Source organism: Eutrigla gurnardus (assembly GCF_963514095.1).
Source record: "Eutrigla gurnardus genome assembly, chromosome: 1".
NCBI lineage: Eukaryota > Metazoa > Chordata > Actinopteri > Perciformes > Triglidae > Eutrigla > Eutrigla gurnardus.
In genome coordinates, this window is record NC_139915.1 from 964,808 (window position 1) to 980,985 (window position 16,178).

The 16,178-nt window shown below is 43.4% G+C and overlaps 1 protein-coding gene across 1 annotated transcript; it reads right to left on the reverse strand.

Annotated features, from left to right (window-relative positions):
- Positions 1-2,567: 2,567 nt before the first annotated feature.
- On the reverse strand, positions 2,568-16,178 carry crispld2 (cysteine-rich secretory protein LCCL domain containing 2). The gene is made up of 15 exons (XM_084013852.1): positions 16,099-16,178; positions 13,687-14,033; positions 12,581-12,699; positions 10,986-11,118; positions 9,217-9,332; positions 8,683-8,783; positions 8,430-8,606; positions 8,283-8,343; positions 8,120-8,186; positions 7,904-8,034; positions 7,723-7,766; positions 7,542-7,614; positions 7,373-7,448; positions 6,501-6,631; positions 2,568-3,548 (listed from the first exon to the last, which is right to left on the reverse strand). Exons 2-15 carry the CDS (start codon positions 13,954-13,956, stop codon positions 3,497-3,499), a joined length of 1,551 nt encoding a protein of 516 aa, XP_083869978.1. The 5' UTR covers positions 13,957-14,033; positions 16,099-16,178; the 3' UTR covers positions 2,568-3,496.

The following is a 16,178-nucleotide window of genomic DNA, read 5'->3' on the forward strand; positions in this document are numbered from 1 at the left end:
CTATTTAACAGAGAATTATGAGCGGACACTTAATTCACCGTTGGCTGCACTATAACCCTTAGATCACAAGTAAAACGAGTAAAATCATGCTAGAAGATATTTGAATCAATCCCAACTCCATTCCAAATGTTGCATTTAGATAGATGGTTTTGGTAAAGCCTCGACCCCCTTTTGTGGCTACAAATCTTTCCATATTCTTATGATGAACATGCAGGCCAGATAAATTGCTGTCATAACAACTTCAACATCAGCTTCTCCTGTTTTGGAAAATGGTGCATCTAATTCCAGTGTCCCTAAATCTAAAATTCCACAACAAACCGGCCAACTTGCTTGAAACCATGTGCTGCACTGAGCAGCGAGGCTTCTCTGACTAGAGGAATATCACAATCATATCATTTGGATGCTACAACTTATTTCTGTACAGCGATCATGATCCTGACTTGGAGAATATGAGCTTTACTGCAATAAGCTCTTGTGCTATTACCCAAAACCCCAATTAATACAATTCCCAACATATCATTCTTGTGATATTATTATATATAATGTTTAAAGGTGTGATATGAGATTGAAAGATTTAGAATGCCTCTCAACGTTAACAGTACAAACTAAGACAATTATGAATGGTCTGAGTGTCAAATATTGCTCTTTAAAGTGACGGATCAAGTTCAGCCGAAAGAGTTTTGACAAACAATAACCAACTAAATTAAGAATTCAATTACTAATCGAACCTCACTTCTAATAACCTTTGAGTCTTGTGTGAAGCAGTTGTTGTATTTTGAGCAAAACACATTTAAGGACAAGAAAGTTGGACGAACTCCTGAGCTTTTTCTCTGATGAGTCAGGGGATTTACAGGGTGAGTACAAATCTTTATCTCCATTGACAATAGGAGTAAAATAGTATTCACACAAGCCAGTTGCAGCTGTTTATCAGTAACGTGGCGGGGCCATGTCCAAGAAGGGCTTAACTGAAACTGAACATCTGCCTCGAATAAAAGCCCTGGAGGTATGAAGCTCTGGTCATCGCTCTCCTCTCGATGTTCCTCTCCTTTCTCAGCGCTTGAGGCATTTATTAATGGAATATAAACAGTCATCTTATCATCTCTGGGAGCTTATCACACACATCTGTTAGGCGACAAATGGAGTGCGAAATGGGAAATTACAAGGTTGTGAACATTTAACCGAGTCTACAGAGTTTCTTTCCTTCTTCTGAAATCATTTCACCATAAACTAAACTAAACTAAAGCCCCATTGGCAGATTACGTACGGGGTCCTTGAGTAAAAGTGATTACTTCAATTTATTGTTCCACTTCACTCGGCATGTGTGTGTTCGCAAAGGAGCAGAGCCAGGTTATTAACACAGCCAAAGATAACGGACAAATCTTGGGTGGCCTGGGTCTAACTTTCATTCATAAAGCCTGACATACACATTTTAACTTCATGCGCTGGTCAAAGATTTAATAAAGATGTGGGTTCATATCAACGTTATATAGATTTTCTAATATTTTGTCACTCACTACCCTGAAGATACAGTTATGTATTTTAAAATATGTTTGGATGATAAAGAAAATACTAAAATAATGCCATTTAAACGCTGTTTAATTGGGTGAAAGTATGTGCAAAATACGTAAAATAACCATGTACTCACTGGAAACATCATATCATCTGCAAATAGTATTTTGTTTATGTATATCCACTTGTTGTAAGATCATTTCTCTTTTGTTTTACATGTCCAAAAAAAATCAAAGAAAGAATGTGCTGTAGCATTTGTAAGTCATATTTTATTTTCAAATTGTGCAAAAAATATAGAACCCATCATACACCTGTGTAAAAACAAGACAATTCAAACAAATTCACACATTTTAATTATATTTTACCGCATGAAGGATTATTCAAAAACAGAAAAATCATAATATTTACAGTTCCCACAACTTTACAAAACCTTTGGCATTTCCCATAAAACCCCCAAATAGAAAAGACTTAAATGCCTAGCATAGCGATAGCACTGAGGTAGAATAAAGAGATAAAGATTTACCGTTTCTTGGCCAAGTATTTGGGATATTTTTACAACCTTACTTTGAAAACATTCTCTGTTTGCATGTTTAGTCAAGGAAACAAACAGAGTGACGAAGCTTAATGGTACAAAAAGACACTTTAAATGTCATTCATTTACATGAGGGTTGCTAACTAAACTAAAAAAAGCAGCGGAGACTTTAAAGACCTTCGTCAGCACGTTTTTTAAAAAGTATTAAAATCAGGGTTGTACCACTCAGGAAACTCTCTGTACCTGAAACATGTGACACATTCATCCGTCTTAGGTGGGGAGGGCACAAATTTAGCATTTTCATAAATCTTACAGAAACAAGAGAGATGAGGAAATGAGGAAAGCACTAAGCAATAATAAATATAAAAATTACAAATGACTGCTTATTATCTTTAACATGTCTGCGATTGTGATTTAATACATCTGCAATACTGCCACCATTATGAGGAGTCATCTGCACCAGCTATCGAATACTGTGTGTGTGTATATATATATATATATATATATATATATATATATATATATATATATATATATATATATATATTACACAGGGAACTTAGCAACGTAACACCTTCACTCAATCACCTCCACAAGTCTGGCACTGAAGGTGATACCAGTCTTGTTAAATTGGAAGACCCTTTTAGATCACATCCCCTGTCATAGTTACTCTTTGTTAACTCTTTTACCTCAAAATCCGATAAAAAAAATCTATATTTTGAATGATCAAATTCAATTCCTCCCAACGTTATGCCCCGCTTGCCAGTCCTGTTCCACTCTGAAATACGCTGCGGGACGTAAACTAGATTGATATTCTGTTTCAGCTCGACTTTAAGGGAAACATACGAGTTCATATCGACGCAGCCAACAACACTTAACCGATAAATACAATATAGACTTAGACGGGCTAAATCCTCAAGAGCAAAAAGCAAAAGGCCACCTGGGTGGGCAGAAAAAAGCAATAAAATAAAATATAAAAATCAAAATACACGTAAAAATGTTAATATATGGTACTCCATTTTTAAAACAAACAAAATATCATATATTCTGTACACATTGATTAAATACAGTGTGTCGGTATACATTCCTTTGTATGAAAACCAATTTGAACTTTTAATAGGAATAATAAGAAATCAATGTAAACATAATACTTTCTGTAAAACATGTCTAACTCAAAAACATCCAGCACCAGCTGTTCAATGCTTATATAAAAATGATGTATTCACAGATTAAGTAATTATGTAGAAATATATATCTGGAGATAAAGTTGAAAAAATAAAAAATAAAAGACGACATATTAGACGACAGCTTTTAACTGGGGGGCTATTGTTAATGACGTTTCTGTTTCCACTGAGAGACAGATGAACGGCCGTGGCATCCAACCTGTGGGCACTTCCTGCTCTTCAAGAGCATCCGACGTGACTCTGTTGGTCTCTGGACGTCTGGGCTGAAGTCTCACTCCCTCACAGCAAAGATTCGGAAAGAGGCTCCCTCCGTGTTGCTCTTGCTGCAAACAGGCGATACAGAAAACATGTTAAAAACCAGCTAATTAGGGGATTTATTGATTCGATTCAAGGACCATTTTCTTTTTTGGATCGATTCAATTTTGTAAACCACGATTCGATTCTGTAACTTGTAACCAAAATTCTATATCCATGAAATAAACATGCAATAATGCCAGTGAGACTATCTGTATTCTTCTGAAAGGTGAACAAATAAACAGACCACAGAATTACTTATTAAACATAGTTATTCTATAAAAAAAGTAGTCCTGCATAATATTTTATGCTGAATATAAAAATGTAATACTCAGTTATTTTGTAAATTTTTCAATAGACTACATGCTGGCAGGGGAGAGAGTGTCTTAAACGTATTAAAACAATCATAATTAAGAATCACGATTCATACGATTAAACGCATTTATATCGATTATTGGTGAAGCAAAAGAGATTCATTCTTTTTATTTATTTTAGCAGATCGGTTTCGTTGAATCTATAGGACTGACTATCGATTGTTACACCTCTACAGCTAATACTGCTGAGTCATGAGAACAGATTGGAGAAGGAGGCCGAGTGTGGGATCATCATCTCCAAACACACTGGGTCCCTTAATGCAGAGGCATCATGACATCATCAGGTTTCATCGGGTTTCAATTCACAGAGAATTCACTTTAGCTGCTGCAAATTCGTGTGTCACTCTTGATTCCCCATCTCATGGTCTGACTCACAAAATGTATCGCACTAATGATATTACAGCACAAACACACCCATAACGTTTTGCAGCTGAGGGCAATTTGCACTTTCGAGGCAAAAACTTCAGGGAAGGAATTTCGGCGTGCCAGAGAGAAACCATAGTTGGCTCTAATATCCCAGTCTGTCAGTGCTATTGGAGTCTTTAAATTCACACCTTTAGACCGTTTAAATAAGGATTTAATTGGCCTAACACCCCTTATAAATGAGTTTCACTTACCACCAACTTACACTAGAGCCACGAAGACTTTATCAAACGAGTAAATTGAAGTGTAAAATCACCCATTAAGTCAACTAAATGCATCTTTTTGCTGTTCTGTGATCCTCGGATACTATTGTTCAAGTCCTGCCAGCAGTCCCTTAAAAAGCACACAATCATGGTGTTCGAAGCATCTTTGGCATGGCAGTATGACTCATTGTTGCCGTATTTCGGAATCTGACCTCTTCCAGCTACCACACGCGTTAAACCCGATGACTTTCTAATTAGTTCGCCGTGGGGAGACCTTGAAGCTCCGCCATGATCAATAATCATGATAGGCGAGATTGGTATCAGATCACAGATAATTGTCCGTATAGGAAATCACAGAGTAAGTGGCCGACAGCATTTCCATCCTCGAGTAATCAGATAGGCTGTGATTACTTCCCCAGCAAGTCCAGTCCAAACTGCCCACCCTGCCATGATTATAGCACATGGCACGGACTCTCTTTATTGACCTCCTATCCCCGTGCCCTGAGCGGGGGCCTTCGCAGGTCTGCATTAGATTTCATAGTAGTCAGGCTTCGATGATTTTGGCCATTCAGCACTTTGCACACTCAATTGAAATGCCTGAGTAAAGTAAGCAAAGATCCCATGTGTGGCCCATCCACACACCAAACCACACCATTACTCTTACAACCCCACATGCCAGCAGAGCTGCCCACAAGGGCTTCCTCGCCGGAGCGTAGTGCTCTGGAGCGGCCGCAGCCACGAGTGATGTGAGAAACATGCAGGGCAGCCACTCCATGCAGTGTTACAGGGGACATAAATCAAGGGAGGCTAAAGGGAAGAAAGGCACCTTTCTCAGGCACGTTTTAGGTTCTCTACTCGTCTAATTTTACTACCAGCTCCATGTTTTCATTTCAATCGTATCTCAAGGTTTTATTCACCACACTCCCATGCATTGAAGGTAAATATCTACACTTTATACAACCTCCAACATCAAATTCAGATTTAATTTAATTAGATATAGAGATAGATTTGTTTAAAGCAGCTTTGCCTTTAGAACTTATCCAAAGTGATCATCGTGATACTAGAGAAATGTTGTGTTTAGTAGGCAGGATGAGGAATGGGGACGTCATCTTCTTAACCAGCTAGTGTAGAAGAAAACGTGTTACCTTAATGTTATTTTTATCTCATACTAATATTCTTTTGTATTGTGTTTTAACCCTTGTCATCCTGATGAAAAGACCATTTGATCTTTCTCCCTTCCTGAACCGTCTCTGAAACCTCCTTATCTCACATTGATCGATCGAGGTCTGATGAATGGCTCCTGTTGACATTGTGTAGAAAGAACCCAGCTGTTCCAAGAGAAGTCACACCTTTCTGTTTTCTCAGGATGTCTCTTCCTCTTGGAGAGGCATGTATTGAATCTATGCAAAGCTACTCGTCACACCTTCCCTTTGGTTCTCCAGATAATTCTGTATAAAACTCTCTGACTAGCCCAACTCTTATAAAGAGGATTAAGATCCTTTCTCCACTGTCAGTGATTAAACTTCATCTGAACCAGCCACACAACTGGACCTGGAGAGTTTTCTTCCACACTAGCTACCGAGTTACATTTCATAAAAAGACAGCAACAGACAAATGGCAACAGGAGGAGCTCGACACAGCTGACATCAACATCATCTCTTGCTGTGATTGGTCAGACCAAAACAGAAAGAGGAAATCAGCTAGCTTCTCAATCACCAGACCATACATGCCACCTGACGATGAAACTCCTCCCCCCTCCTGCAACACGGACACATTCAGGAAGTGCTTCCATGTGTTATTAGCCACACTTCCCCAGGATTTAATACTTTATACAGATGTTACATTACAACAGTTTTGTTGATGGAGGCTGCCACACAACATACCTAAAGATGAACGGCTCGATCTTAAAATATAGATTTCTTTGTTGTTAATAATAGCAGTAAATATAGGTGAACACACACACAAACAAATGGAGTAGTACCTCTCAGACTGGATGCCGTTTTTCAGGACTCCAGAATAGCTCTTTCTCTTGTCCAGTGGCAGAACATCCACCAAACCACCGTCTGCTTTGATCGCCCCTGCATGGATGGCTGCTTTACAAATGCTGGAGCTCTGTGAGGACAAACGAGATGGAAGCAGTCTGTTACACAAATCCTTTATTAGCAAGTATAGTGCAAATGATATGTCATTCAGAGTCAGCCAGCACAACAGACTGCAAGCTCTTATCACCAGTCTGGAGCAGAATCATTGGTTTCTAGTGTAAACACAGATCACACGGTCCATACGCCCCGACTACGTTCCTCACCAGATGGTTTATGTCTCATGTTCAACCAACATCCAGCTTCGACACCACTTTAGAAACACGTTACATAACACACATTTCAACCACACTGCTGCCTTCCTCTGTGACTCTGACCGGTTGGGGATCTGGGATCTAGATCCAGCCGGACGTCATCTAAAGTCTGTTTCCGAGGTGAAACCCCGTCTAACACCACTTCATCTCATGTGACTGATTGTCTTCTTGAGGTTTACGTTTAACGTGATTCAGGTGACTTCGGAGGGGTGATGTAAACCAGTTTTCATGAGACCATTTCAGTCTGTGTTGCCTATCTCTGAGACACAAACACTTAGCCCAAGATAACACTCAGGCCCGGTGCTGGATAATACTATCCTGGCAGTCTCTGGCTTACCTCACCATTACTCCCATTCTCCATGATTCTCATACTGTGATTCAACGCCTTTCAGAGCCTGCGAGGTCAATCTGAATTATCCATGCAGATCCAGAGATCTCATCCTCTCACATTCATCCAAGTTTATTCAGAACATGCTCATAGAAAACGCTGCTTTGCTTACATCTGTGTAGATGTTGTTTCCAATCACAGGCGACCAGTAGGAAGGCTGAGTCTTGCAGCTGGCCGGACAGAAGATTCTGAGAAACAAACAGATAAGGGTCATTATCACTGTCATTTGGACTAATCATATCATGCTTTAGAGAATGATGAGGCGGGGTGTGAGGAGGCACCTTGGGCATTGTGAGGAGGGCTTTTTGAAAGGGCAGATTTCAGCCACTGTGGTGTAGCAGTCAGCAGTCATTTCTGTCAGAGAGAGAAGAGGAAAACACTGAATCTCCCCGATCTGTGTTGGCTGGCTGTCAATTTAAAGCATGACTCAGAGCTTCTGCTTAAAAAGTATGCCTCACTTACCTTCCACTTTGGCCACCACAAACGCATTACCGGGTTTATATTTACTGTAAAAGAATGAGTGTTTCAAAATGAGGAAATCTTCCCCTGAAAGGTTCTCAGAAACGTCCAACATTGCACAAAAATGGATTTACCCAAAAAATATGATGAATAAATGTGATTTCAACATATTACCAACATGTACCTGGAGGACTCGATGCCGTTCTTAGTGGCTCGGACAAAGAACGGAAACTTGTCCATCCGCGTGACGTCGACCACGCCGCCGTTGTTGTCGATGACACCGAAATGGATAGCAGCGCGGCAAATACTTGATTGCTGAAACACAAAAATAACACTCAGAAACAGGCATTTTGCAGCATAAATTGTTACGTTGCGAGATGTTTGTTTCATGTTGGCTCACCACATCATAAAAGAGAGTTCCCCAGACTTTCCCTTTCTTATTCAGACAGTTAGCAGGACAGTTATACCTGCAGAGTCCGAAAACACCATGGAGAGCAGAGTGAGTGATATTTGAAAGGAAGGGTATGGTAACTCAGAATGCACATCCAGAAGAATAACCTGACCTGTTGCAGGTTGCACCTCTACACTTATCTCGCAGTCTAGTCTCACATTTGATGTTCTGAACTGCAAGAACAAGACGATACATTAGTAAAGATATCTCCAGAACATGACAGATGAAGGTTATTTTCTATGAATTCCTTGTTAGCTACCGAGGAAGGTGTTGCTGGGAGTCTTTGAAGATGGCGTCCGGGGAGCGGTGGGCTTAGGAGCGGAGGGTTTGGACGCCGGTTTGGGTTTGGGCGCCGGCCTGGCCGTGGTGCGAGGCGGCAGTGGAACCTGAGGCTTCTCCACCTCGTTCATGTCCTCCGTCTCCGAGCGCTGAGAGTCTACGGATGGACACGCAGATACGGGTTCAGGTTTGTTGGTCGATGGGTTAATGTGAATGAAAAGCACGCAGCTCACCTTTGTAGCACAGGTTATTCCGACATCCTCCTCCATAACTGGGAGGACACTGGGAACAAGGGCGGCCGTGCTGGTATGGAGCCTCGCCGATCCAGTTGCCCCTGCAGAAATGAACAGACGGCTTGACTGAGGTGGAAATGAATCATCGGTCAAGCGTCACTGGGCTCGTGGCCTTGTAGTTACTTCAGCACTCTTTGTCCACAGTCATAGTCATTAATCCCACATTGACTAATGAAAACACTCCTAGTTGTCTCTCAGCTCATTACATCCCGTCTGGAAAACAAGCCTGCTCTGTTCTTATTCCTTTTTTCCCCCTCGGTGCTTCATTATTATGTTTCTATTCTGACTTTCTGGAGGAATTTTAATGGCTCCAGTATGCCATAAAACGAGTGCTGCATATCGGCAGCGCTGCTACATGAGGGACGCGAGCTGCAGCGTTTGTCAGCGCGGTGAAGACCAAGAATGTAAACACGGGAGTCGAGCGAGCGGAGGTGATGACGAACGCTGGAAGACGTGGAGGAACAGTGAGCTTACTTGGGGGAATAGTTGCACACGAGGTAAACGGCGTTCTCCCAGGTTTCTCCCCACACGTTCATCCTCGGACACACGTGCACGGCACAGCCCACTCGGCTAGTGGTTGCCCAGACCAGCTGTAAAGAGAGAAAGAAAAACACCTATTAATGAATGGACACATTGCACCAGCTGTCCCCCAACAAAAGACATTCTTGACTCAGTTGAAATAAAAAAAAGCACTAACTGACTGAAGGAATAGGACCCAAACGACTAATTAGTTGACTAATGGACTATGTGGGGGTTTCGTCCCATTTTTCAATCAGACATTCCAGAGGAAGCAACTAGATTGACACTCATGATTAATGGGGCCACTGGGACTTCCAGGAGGGCCCGGTCTGTTATTCTGCCCCCAGTCAGATAGACCCTAGGTGTGATGACATCATTCTCATCATCCTGACAGAAGCAGAAACAAACGTTTTTTGAATATCTCAGCTCTCAAGAAACAGAAGTCAGCCCCGGCTCTAAGCTGTCCAAGGTCAGATACAACACCTAATTAAAAGGAAAGCTGCGTTCCAGATAAACGATGTGCCATTCGACGGCGAATACGACACAGCATGTTCCATAACTCCTCCTCACTTTCCTCCCAAACTCTGAAACATGTGCGCTCTCCCTCCTCAGGAATGTTCATCTTTTTCCTGGTACAGTTCGAAGCCGCTGGAAGCAGTGAGTCAGCACACAGACCGATGTGTGCTGCTGGTTCAGCTCCCTACAGAGGGCCCAGAGGTTCTCCACAGAGGTCGCCATGGACTACGAGGGCCCAGACCGGCAGGTACACCGGCACCCCCGACAGAGACGAGGTGATGCTCAGGTTTGGCACCGTCTCCTCTCTGCAGCATCTTTGGGAAGAATCCAGGTCAAGGAAGTGAGTGGTGTCTGGTGTGTCTGGAAATGACTACCAGATGGTCGTGATCAGGTTTCAGGGTGAAGGCAGAGGGAGGAGTCTGGATGTTTCTGGAAACTCAACCCAGCAGCTACAAAGTAAAGTCTGAGGCCAGCTCACCCGTTTCATCTTTCCCTTTCTGAGTGATTTCTTCCCGTTCTCATCCACAGCTCAACTCTTCTTTCTGCCCATGACTTGCATCTGATTTTCTCTCTATCCTTCACTGTCTATAAGTGACTACATCCATGCGTGTCATTTAACCCCTCGACCCCTCCGAAACGGTGCCCAAAAATACTCTGAAATATCATACAGGGTGCACACAGCATGTTGTATCCTAGCAACACCTGTCACCTGTGACATATGATCCATTTTACAGATGGAAGAAGGAACATGACATGATGCCGAACACAGATATTACACTATATGCTTCAAAGGGAAATTAAATAATATATTCAAACCTAAATCACAGCTAGTTGATAAGGAATTTAGTAGGTGATACCAATACCAGTAAAAACCCATGACCCAATACATACCACGGTAAAACTAAAATCAATAAATCCCATCTCAACACTCTTTATTTGCTTTTGCATACTGTTTTTTATTAATCTCTAATGAGCCCCCTCAAGTATTTGCACCAAAAACAAAATTATATTCAACACACGATCATCATAATTGACCTTCGCCCCATCATTTTCTTTAATGAAATAGAGCTTTTATGCTTTTAGATTTTTCCCCACCCCAAGACATGCTTTCAGACTTCAATGTGGAAAATGTGTTTAGTTAGTTTCCCTTAACCTATTTTTTTATTTTCTCCTGAACTCGTTCACCTTCTTTTTTTAATTCACCTCACCTGGGTGTAATGGGTGCACATGGGCCCGGAGCAGCGATCCGGACACCAGGGATTGCACTCCTGGGGGTAGGGATAGGTGTAGTCTTTCACCTCATCGTACCAGGACTGGACATGGAAGGCAGGAGAGCGGTATCTGTAGTGTGCACACGCACACACACACACACACACACACACACACACACACACACACACACACACACACACACACACACACACACACACACACACACACACACACACACACACACACACACACAGACAAACAAACAGTAGGCTCAGTCACTGGCCATCCAGATACCAGGGGCAAAAGGGAAATATCTGAGGGAGCTGCCAGGTGCTTTGGCTAGACTTGAGAAACAACCTCCCTGCCCCTCCTTCTCTTCCCTTCAGGCCTCAAATGATGAGTCTGAAGTTGACCTGGCACACAGAACGGCAGTCTGGCCCCCCTCCATAATCAAATCAGGTTGAAAAAACCCCCCAAAAGAACCAGAGCAAACCTAAACATGGCTCCACAGCCCCACAAATCTGTTCAAGCTCTTGTTATAAACATCTCTTTTTACGGTGTTGAAAAGTGCTGAGCTTCTAAATGGAGAGTAGAAAACAGAAAACAGCGCTCCACATCAGGGCTCTGCTGGCACGGCAAGGAAAGAAGGGAACAGCGAGGAGGAAGGGAAGGGGCTGTGAGAACGGGAGCAGATTCCTGGAAGCACCTGCTGCTGCAACACACACACTCACACTCACACTCACACTCTCTCACACACACACACACACACACACACACACACACACACACACACACACACACACACACACACACACACACGTACACACACACACACACACACACACACACACACACACACACACACACACACACACACACACACACACGTACACACACACACACACACGTACACACACACACACACACACACACACACACACACACGTACACACACACGTACACACACACACACACACACACACACACACTGTCATGCAGTGAGGCCTATGTATCTACTCAGACACCTGCATCCACACAAACACCAACCTGAATACAGTGATCCATGCTTGTCACACAGATTACAGCCTTTTGCAGCATTAAAAGTTCAGAATATATTTATGGTAATAAAGAAAGAAGTAGATAGAAAGTCTGTATAATTCAATCAAACACTAAAACAACCCATTTGTACTAACTAACTAACAAACTGATGAATAACAGCCTTTGGGTTGCCAGGTTGGGAACCAGGCTAAACCACACCATCAACTCTGTAGCTTCGAGCTAAATGCTAACGTCAACAGGGGTTACAGTGAGAATGCTAAGCAGGTATTATGGTTAATATGTTTGTCATATAATTTTCTGCAAATAATGACTTTGCAACATTTCTAATTGCATTTATATGAACTTAAAAGGGCAAACACCCGTCAGAAGGACTGTGGTCTTATAAATGTCTTGTAATGCATGAAGCATGACTCATTTATTTATTGATCAATAAAAAAGCTTTTAGCCAGAATGTGTCAACCCCTACCAGTTAATGCATATGTTTTTTCCTTTTTTAACACATAACTGGCGACCATGGTTTATTGCGTCTCACCTTCCCCAGTGAACAGCCAGGTTCTGTCCGATGGACATGAGCAGGTCCTCGGGTCCGTGGTCCCACTGACACTGCTCGGCCCAGTGAGTGGACGACCGCTCCAACTCGTCGTCCCAAACCTGCACACATCGAATAAAAACACACTTCTCTCACCATCGGCTTCCTCTGAACCAACGACAAGACTTTGCTTCAAAGTGAAGAATTACAACCCACATCATGTTCAGCAGATACCCAACCACAGCTTGTTGGAGCCCTGAAACCGAGCTGGATACGTGTACGACGTTGACCTTTCAGGGTGACACTCGAGTGGGGCAGCTGGCCTCGCTCCTCTACAAATCTCCAGCAATCGTAGCTGAATTATCCACATTTCCTGGGCGGGTTTCTTTACGGCGGGCGGAAAGAGGAGAAGACACCTGACTCCCGCCACTGTACTGCATACAGCATGGCCCCTCCAAGTACATCTCCTCAGTAAATTTCCAACCTTTTGGCGGTCACTAAAAACATAGACACCACTGTAACCCCAAACACGCATCCACTAACACAAACACACACACGGCCTGTGTGCTGGAATGTGAGCGAGCAGCGTGCAGAGTAAATCTTCAGACATATTCCTCCCCGGCTACGACCGCACTGCAGAGACAAACAGGGCCACCGCTGCTTCCCTCCACTTTCTGGATTTCAATAACCTCCTGTGTGTCTCAACAATAATCCCTCTCCTACTCTCCTCATCGATGTGCCACGTCGCCCCCCGTTTTCTAGCCTTCGTCTCCCTGCCTTCCTTCGACCCAGCCCTCCCTCGTTCTCCCGTCACCCCCGGCCCGGAGCTGCAGGTAGGACAGGCTCGGGATTATTACCCTCCTTGTAAACGGGCAGCACAGGAGGCTGGCAACAGCATGCCACCATGACTGCATGTTTCCAGCAGGGAGAAAAAAGGTTGCTTTTTTATTACAGCAACACCGCTTTTCCAGGCAGAATGCAACTTTGAACTTTAATCACCAGAGGTTTCTGACACATTAAAGGTCCGTTCTTTGCGAGGTGGGAACTTTTAATCATCCTGTAAGATTAGAAGCAGAAATAGGTCAGTGGGGTAATGGGACATGTCTCACCATGTACTCCATGTTGGAGGCGGTGGGGTAAACGACGCCCCGCAGCTTGTTGTGCAGCTGCAGGATCTCCTCGCGGTCCGACCAGCGGATGGCCCGTCGGGTCCTGTTGCCGGCTGCGTTGCTGGTGTTGTTCTGGTCCGCTTCCTCCTCGTAGCGGCTCAGCAGCTGCCTGAGCTCATTGGAGTCTGGCAGGAAGAGCGTCGCCGAGTCCCTGATGCACAGCAGCAGCAGGGAGAGGACAGGGAGCCAGGTCATGGCGGCGCAGGTCATTCCGACACTTCAGCCGTCTGGTTTGAACCTTCAGACTGCAGCAGACAGCAAACTGTGTGTAAAGTCCCAGACACAACCTGCAGAGAGGAAATGTTTAATGAGTTTTCCCACTGTGTGAGTCAACAACGCAGAGTGCAGATTACAAAAACAAGGGGGTACAGATGGCTAAACTCATGTAGGAGTTATTTTCAAAAACAAAGATGGGTAACACTTTAGATTAGGGAACACATGTAACCATGAACTAGTTTCTTAGTAGCATTTAGACTGTTTTTAAGCCATTATAAATCACTTACTAACGCCTTATTCTGCATGATCATATTCTGCAACTATTATCTGAAAAACAGAGTCCTCGTTCCTTGTTTAACAACCTCCACAATAACAGAATCTCATGCAATCCAATACAACCGCCATGCAATGAGTCCTTCTCTTTACCAGCTCCTTTATTAATATTAAATGTAAGAGTAATATTTTCCTCTTTCTGCTGTCAATAATCATCTTGGAATATATTGTGCATCCCAGAAATGACTGCATGATAATATCAATATACGGTGTGTATTGTGCATATTGTGACATCATCATTCTGTGTGCAACATTTAATATTACATTGCCTTTATTGAACAGCTTTAGTTATTGTTCTATGAACACAACATTAACATGAACTGTACCACAATTAACTAAGTGTATCCAGAAGATAAATGAATCTGAGTGATGGGGAATCACTTTATTGAACCTTCGCTGCCTGATTAGCATCAACATAGTCAAATGCCATGAAAGAGCCTTTCTACCCAGTAATAATATGGTGTTAAACTACCGGGAAATACCATCTACCTCTCCCCGTCTCCTCACTCAAATGATTTTCTAACCAAACCGAGCAATATGTCGATACCCTGAGGAGGGAAAGCTGAATTCAGGTAACTGTACCCACAAAACACTGCATTCCTGACCCATCCAGGGGCAGGAATCTGTAGCCGACCCCACGTCTGACCTCCCTGTGGAAGGCAACGAGCATCCCCCATTAGAGCTCAGCCAAATATCCCACTCAGCCAAAAGAAAAAACATTTCAGAAAGAGAGAAGAGCAGTCAGTCAGTGCGATCAGACCAGAGAAGACAAAATAAACCAAGCTCGAGCTCGCACTGGCTGCCCTCCTCTTTGAATCCCTTCACCTCTTTCCCTCTGGCTGAAAAAGGCGGCTTGAGGTCTGGCTCCGGCTCTGTGTCAACATGCTGTGCCAGCTCCGGGCACTGTGAGCCAGCGGGCAGCTCAGGCACCACGCCCTTTCTGCCCTCTCTGCCTCCGTGCCCCCCTTTTCACACCGAACCTCCAGCGGCTCCTCTGTCTGGGCCCTTCTCATGGCTCTCGTGAATGTTATACCGGGGTGGCAGACCCACATCTTGTCTGTGGGGAACCGTGACCCCTCTGCCCCCGGGGGGTCGTGCCCCATCTCAACAGGGAACTGACCTCTCTCTGCCTTCAGGTGGACGGGTGTGATTACATTTTCACAAGTGCTCGCTCACATTCCATGCCCTTTACATCCTGGCACCGCGCCAGCTATTCTACATCTCAGAAATGTTCAATTCAGTTTTATTTATGGTGTCGTATCCCAACAGAAGTCACCTCAGGACATTAAACACATCGAGCAGGACTAGAATACACTCATGATTTACAGAGTCAATACCATTTCAAAGTCCCAACATCACCCAGAGGGAAGCGTTACAGCGACAGTGGCGAGGAAAAACTGCCTTAATAGGCTTTTAGGCAGAAATCTGGTGCAGCCCACCCTTGGGTTCCAACTGCATTGGGTGTTGGTGGTAGTATAGTAGTAGTAGTAGTATTAGCAGTAGTATGAACAGAAGCAGTATCAACAGTAGCAGTCCATGGCCAAAATGTGTTTTTATTGTGACCCAACAACTGAAATCATTACAGTCAGATTGTCATGACTAAATCAATACAATAAGAGAGAGAAAATAATCTTAAGAACACAGGTTTAGCTTAATTCACAGAAAAATGTCATCATTTTGATTTTGTTATAATAAAATCGTCTTATTTCTGCATTATGGGAATAGATGAACTCATAGATTTCTATATCCCAGCGCTCCTGACATGTAGAACAGCACAGCTAATACAAGCATGTAAAGTCTCACCTCTCTCGTATCCGGATGAATAGCTGTGCGCGCAGGAGAGCCGTGTATTCCCGTGTGAGGAGGACCGGGCTGCCGCTGCT